The sequence below is a fragment of the Melanostigma gelatinosum genome (genome assembly GCF_949748355.1).
Source record: "Melanostigma gelatinosum genome assembly, chromosome: 18".
NCBI lineage: Eukaryota > Metazoa > Chordata > Actinopteri > Perciformes > Zoarcidae > Melanostigma > Melanostigma gelatinosum.
In genome coordinates this window covers 16,542,046-16,548,648 of record NC_136651.1, presented here as the reverse complement: position 1 = coordinate 16,548,648, position 6,603 = coordinate 16,542,046, and the positions used below count along the sequence as shown (strand labels likewise).

General features: G+C 44.9%; 1 protein-coding gene across 1 annotated transcript; it reads left to right on the top strand.

Moving 5' to 3' along the window:
- Nucleotides 1-813: 813 nt before the first annotated feature.
- barhl1b (BarH-like homeobox 1b) lies at nucleotides 814-5,615 on the top strand (the record flags this gene model as incomplete). Its single annotated transcript, XM_079289859.1, has 3 exons — nucleotides 814-1,264; nucleotides 3,849-4,071; nucleotides 5,324-5,615. 3 exons carry the CDS (start codon nucleotides 814-816, stop codon nucleotides 5,613-5,615), a joined length of 966 nt encoding a protein of 321 aa, XP_079145985.1.
- Between the last annotated feature and the right edge of the window lie 988 nt (nucleotides 5,616-6,603).

The window sequence follows — 6,603 nt, the reverse complement described above, 5'->3', positions numbered from 1 at the left end:
CAGTTTACCTCTCCTTTTTTTTTTCTCCGATTGCGAGTCTCGTATCGCATCGTCCCGCGTCTTCCTCGTCTGCTGCTTTCTTTTTGCTGCTGCGGCTCTCGGACTCCTCGCTCTCGCTCTGCTTCGAGTATATATTGTTTTTGGTCAAGATTTTGTTGCTCTACTTGAAGGAATGCAAACACTTTCCACCCGTCTTCTGTGTGGCCACATGACGAAGCTGCCCTGACCGTTTTCCTCCGGTCCTCTCTCTCAGGTCTGACGCGTACCTGTCCATGGTGCTGAAACGCTTTCTTACCCTCCGAACAGACCGGTGCGCGCTGCTCCCAAACATCCACAAATACAGTCTGCATTTTCTGCATCTTTTCGCGTCTTGCTGGTGAGTGCGTTTCAGCAATAGCCGGTCCGTCTTCCCGGCGAGCCTTCTGAACTCAACAACAGACGGAGTTGGTGTTAAAGGAAGCAAAATAAGAATCGACTGCGACTCTCCCAAAAGAGACGATCGATTTCAGGAGGACACACATTTCGAGATTTGACAAAAAAAGAACTAGAAAATCGGATGCATGGACGATTGCTGTAACACAACTTAGCCTGGAGATATTTGCTCTTTAAAGAACCAGTTGGGCAACTGGAAATAGCAGATGAATAATCTTCATTTGTAGCGTATCCAAAAACATTTTTCTTGGGGCGGGGGGCTCTTTCTCCTCTGCTGGATCAACTTAGACTTAGACAACCCCCCCCCCCCCCCCCTCCCTCCCTTAAATAAAACTTGTCCTGAATACCAAATGGTCGTTTGAGGAGGCCTCGACCAAGACAATGGAGGCGTCCGCCAACGGGTCCAGTTTTGGCATCGACTCGCTGCTGTCCCGCAGGCCTGGAAGCCCGGTGTCCAAAGGGGACAGCCTGGTGGGGGATTGCCGCTCGCCGCTGGAGTTCAGCCCGAGATCAGACGCGGAGAGCGGCTGCTCGTCGCCTCCGTCGCCGCGAAGGGAGTGCGCGGACGAGGTGGCCCAGAGGCAAGGTCACGGCGTCGGCCTGCCGCCGCACCTGCAACACGCGCAGATATCGGCGGGGTCGCAACAGAGGACCGTGACCTCGTCGTTCCTCATCAGAGACATTCTCGCGGACTGTAAGCCCCTCGCCGCGTGCGCGCCCTACTCCAGCAATGGACAGCCGACTCAGGAGGCGGGCAGGCTGGTCTCCAAGATAGCGGAAGAATTCATGGAGAAAATCCACAGCAACTCGTCGTCAGACAGTGAATATAAAGGTAAGGAGAGAGTAGACAGTGCTCTGCGGCGGAGAGGAGATTGGAGGTGAAACTGAGTTGGCCTTCTGCTTTCACACGGGACTTTTGGCTCTTGTCGAAAAAAATGTTTTTTAAAGTGTTTGAAGAGCTCGTCCTTTTGCTGTTCTATATTTGACCTGTCTAGGTCCATCTTTGTACAATGTTTAGCTGCAGCTGCTGGTTTTGGTGCTTCTTTGTCCGGTTTTTTTAAAAGTATTTTTGAAATTTCAAATTAGGACAAACTTCATTAAATAGCAATTCAATAATAAATGCAATAAAATAAAAAAATTAAAAGAATCAGAAGTGTATTAAATACAATAAGTGGTGCAATCTGGAGTAATGCATGACGTTGGAATAACAATAGATTTAAATTACATTGAAAGCCAAACTGCAATTTATAATAGACACAGTGGATGCATTTAGATGAGCTGATGACAATGAAAAATAAAAAAACACAAAGACATATAAACATATAAACATAATAAAAACAGGCTAAACGCTTATAAAAGTTTTTTAGGCCTTTTTTCAGAGTACTTCCTTTTTATAATAATAACAATAATAATAATATGTAGCTTTAATGTAGAAGAATACTATTTTCTAACTCGGCTTGAACTATATTGGGGGGAAAGTGGCAAAAATATCTTCGTCAATAAACTGACACTATTTCATTAGCCGGCCACCGGAGGCCATCAATGAGGGCAAATTCAGCCGGCCCTCTGCTGCAGCATCACGGTGGTGGAAACCTGAGAATTGTCCCTGCGCAGTGACAGACTATTGGATTAATTTTCATTAAGTTGATCCATTTTGAATCAGCGCGAGCGCGTTTCAAAGCCTTCGCGTGAGCGGAATATCCAGAAAGCATCTGTTAATGTCAGGGAGGCAAGAACGGGAGAGATGACAGGGTCGCCTCCAGATAAATGCCATCAAGGGCCTTTCTGTTTCCAATCATGTCAGCCATAACAGACATGTCACCTACATTGACAGTTTAATGAAGCAGCGCCTGTAAGGACGACGACCGCTGTGGGCTATAGGGGAAATATAACATCGAATTCAATACATGTGAGGACGCATTATTAATATTATGATTTCAATATTTACTGTTTTATTTTGTTTTATTCACTCATGGGCTCACATTAGTTTTATTCCTTGTTCACTTTTCTTGGCAGCTATTGATACGGCGTTACGTCATCAATTCGTTCGACAAAACTCAGTGTGTGTGTGGACGCGCGCGTGTGTGTGTCCGCGCGCGCGCTCATGTGTGTCACGGTGGTGGCTGGAGATGCTCATCGACGCGCTGATTGATTGAGGGAGCCGCGGGGCCCCACGGCGCGCCTGCACGGTGGCTTTGATTTCCACGAATCCGCCTCCTATAATATTTCGGGGGATTTGATGCAATTTGTCCCCGGCGCTAATCAGATTTGTAACCGCGCAAGGCCGCGCGGGCTCTTGATTTCCACTCATTTCCACGGTCTGTGAAGTTCCCCCGGTCGCGGTTGAAAGGCTCGTCCTTCCCTTGTGGCTCAATTAGGCGGATTATTGTGATCCTTGAGACGATTCAACTGTTCAACTACCAAGATCTCTCGCCCCCCCTTTCTCTTTTCTTTCCTTTCTTTTTTCTCTCTCTCTCAGAGAGTTGACTATAAGGACTGTATATCAAGGCTCGCCCTGACATGACACCACGCAGAAAGAGAACAAAGGCTGCGGCTCTGCTGACGGGAGGAATATCAGATTGGAAGTGCGAATATTGGAAGAGCTTTTCATAACAATTTAAGCCCAAATCAAATAGCTCCATATAGCCTATAGGCACTGTTACTAGCGCGGTGATTTCACACCCAGCAGTGGAAACTGTCAATGGCTCTCAAGTGGAGATAAATAGTAAAAAGAAAAAAGAAAAATCTGACGTGTTTTAAAAAAAACATTTTGACAAAGTGTCTGAAGCCTTTTTTGACTTTCTATAAAATTCGCATCACGCAAAATGTTCACCTTTGATTCACGTGGTGTTAAATCCAGCGATTTAAAATGACTAAAAATAAAATGTGCGGTTTTATTTGACCTCACTTTTTTAACACGGACAAATGACATTTAAAAACAATTGCAGCGCTGCGTATAGTTCCAGATGTGCAGCTTTATCGCGTCTTTTGACAGCGGCAGCAACAATTTGATTATAATTATTATATTAAATCCAACCAATCAATCAACCAATCAAGCCTTTATTTGGCGCACCTCACACAGGACATGCGGGTCAAATTGTTTCTCATAAAAAACAACACGAAGATAGAATTGTATTAGAATTATCTTTTGCCTCTTGATGGCTTGCCTTCATCCAACTAACTTCATGTCATATTTTATTTTCTCCCTTATCGATTCTCTGATCAAAGTAAGCAGCTTCACGTTCATGAAGAGCTACAGGGCAATAAAGGAGACTCACTCTTGTATTTCAGTTGACTCTGATATTTGTCTGCCTTCTGCACAGATTCATCTGTCCACACAAAGATGTCGCGTTACATTACACACGAGGCCACTTCTCTGTGTTCACCTTCTTCTCTCTCCGTTATTTGTCCGCCAGTGAAAGAGGAGGGGGACAGGGACATCTCCAGCAGCAGGGACAGCTCTCAGGTCCGGATGAAGAAGCCCAGGAAGGCCCGGACGGCCTTCACGGACCACCAGCTGGCCCAGCTGGAGCGCAGCTTCGAGCGGCAGAAGTACCTGAGCGTCCAGGACCGCATGGAGCTGGCGGCCTCCCTCAACCTCACCGACACGCAGGTCAAGACCTGGTACCAGAACCGGAGGTAAAGACGCTGCTGCGGCTACTTAAGAGGAGGAGGGGGGGGGGGGGGGGGTAAATCTGGTTTCTCACGGCTGGCTCATGACTCCATGGACCCAGGGACGCCATGTTTTCCTCTCACCCTAAAGGTGGCATGGGTCACTTTACTTAACTGCACTGAGTCTCTGCCACTAGGGCTGAAACCAAACGCTATTTTAATTATTGATTAATCTTCCGATTTTATTTCGCCTCGATTAATCGTTTGGTCCATAAAATGTCATATCTTTTGTGGACAAACCCCACCAGTTACCCAGAGCACAAAGGGGAACGTGTTAAGATACATTCAGTGGCATTATCACTTTGAACAATTCATCAGGATTTACCTTTCTGTCAATTCCACTCAACTAATTATTTTCAGCTCTTACTTTCCCTTCACAACAACATAGGCTTTGATTGACAGCTGATGAATTGATCCTATTTATTTTAGCGTAGCCGAATTGTCTGGAGAATGGGTTCAATTTGATTCTTTTTTTAGCAGCTTTGTGTAGGCTATATATCGATTTTTAGCACCGTATTACTTGAACAGAAAACACAAGATCACATCACTGACAGGGTGTTTTCCTTTGGTCCATTCTATTTATTGGGGGTTTGGGACGCTTGTCTGAGTTCATCTCCTCAGTTTTAAGCATCTTCATGCAACACGATGACTTCAGCAACGTCCGATTTAAGTCCCACATACAATGACCCTGCATGTAGCTGGGAAACCGAGCAGTCAACGTTTTGTAAATGAGTAAAACTCCTTGCAAAATAAACCGTCTTCATCAATGTTAAAAAAAAATCGGTTTTCTGCAGTTTTTGGTTGAATTAACTTCAGCATTTATTCTTCCACAGCTTTGACTCCCAGGCAGCTAAATGACATAAATAAATATAAAAACAACACTTTCGCGTATGAATAATGCATTGTTGCATGTGTGCATATCAATAATTCAAACAAACCACTATATATACTCAATTATCTTTATTATGAATTATTCACCTGCGTGGAGTGCACACGGGCAATCTAGCAGACATCCTTGGGTGTGAGTACAAGTGGCAGGTTGGAGACTTTGGTGCTTTAAAAATAAAAAAAATAAACAGATGTATTGCTGATTTGTAATTGGACCCAAGGTAAACAGACGGTAGATATTTCGGCGTGTGTCCAAACACACACTCATGCTCCGTGTATGTATCGATGCGCGCGGGCTCAAAGCTAAATCAGCGTCTTTCCTCTCTTCCAGGACGAAGTGGAAGAGGCAGACGGCGGTGGGTCTCGAGCTGCTGGCGGAGGCCGGGAACTACTCCGCCCTGCAGAGGATGTTCCCATCCCCGTACTTCTACCCGCAAAGCCTGGTGTCCAACCTGGACCCCGGAGCGGCCCTCTACCTGTACAGAGGCCCCTCGGCGCCCCCGCCCGGCCTGCAGAGACCCCTGGTCCCGCGGATCCTGCTGCACGGCCTGGGGGGCGGCGAGCCGCCTCCGCTGCCTCTACCCCCCATGTCCAGCGTGCTTACTCGGCCGACTCAGCGGTGAGCCGATCCCTGCTGGCTTCCCCCTTCTTTTTTTTTTTGTACGCCGAACTCGGCAGGACTCCTAAGAAGAAATGAAACAAAGACTGATACAAATAAAAACGGGACGAGCCAGAGAAAAAGAAAACTGTTGGAGGCCTTTATATGGTGCGAGGCGGCCGTTTGAGGCTGAACCCTGACGAGAGGAGTGACTCAAACTGACTGTGTGGGAGGATTCTTTCCCTGTTTGTTTTGTTTTTTTGGGACATGAGCTTTATTTATAACCTATTTATTTTTTAATATGAATCAACGCATCTAAGTTATGTATTTATTTGATCCCAGTTTCAGTATTTTTAGTGTTTTTCCCAACAACAGATACAATTGTTGGTGGAACTTTGACCAACAGTTCAATGTCAATTAGACTCCCTGGTGTTATTATTATGATATCATTATTATTACTATGGATGTTCATGGATATTGGCAAAGTAGCACCCTTCCATGTAAAATGAATATAATAGAGGATCCAAAGGTATTAGTAAATATTTCTTTTTTGCTCTTTCTGAATCTGTCTTGGCTTTTCTTTCCACGTGAAGAACAAGATGATCAGCAGTCATAAACCTGTAAATAAGAATATTTTGCATTTTATTCGAAAGAGACTGATTTTAAAAGAAACCTTTTTGTTTGTTGTTTGATCTATTTTGTGCGTCTTTTTCAGACCGCGGAGATCCAGTTTAACACAATAAACTAGGTTAGCCGATCAGAAACTATACAGGAGAACGAGTCAGAATAATGATGAAAAATATTAATACACATATTAGTCTGAGAAGGAAAGCCTGGACCCAGATAGAGGCACAAACACGAGAGCTACGGGGAAAAAAGAAATCTATATAAAGTCGTTTTCTTGTTCTTAGTTGAAGTTTTAGAGCAGAGAAAAATGTCAAGTAATTTATATGAAAAAGCGGTTTTATTCCTGCAGAGGACACGGGGACGCAATCACCAGTCATGGTTTCTTT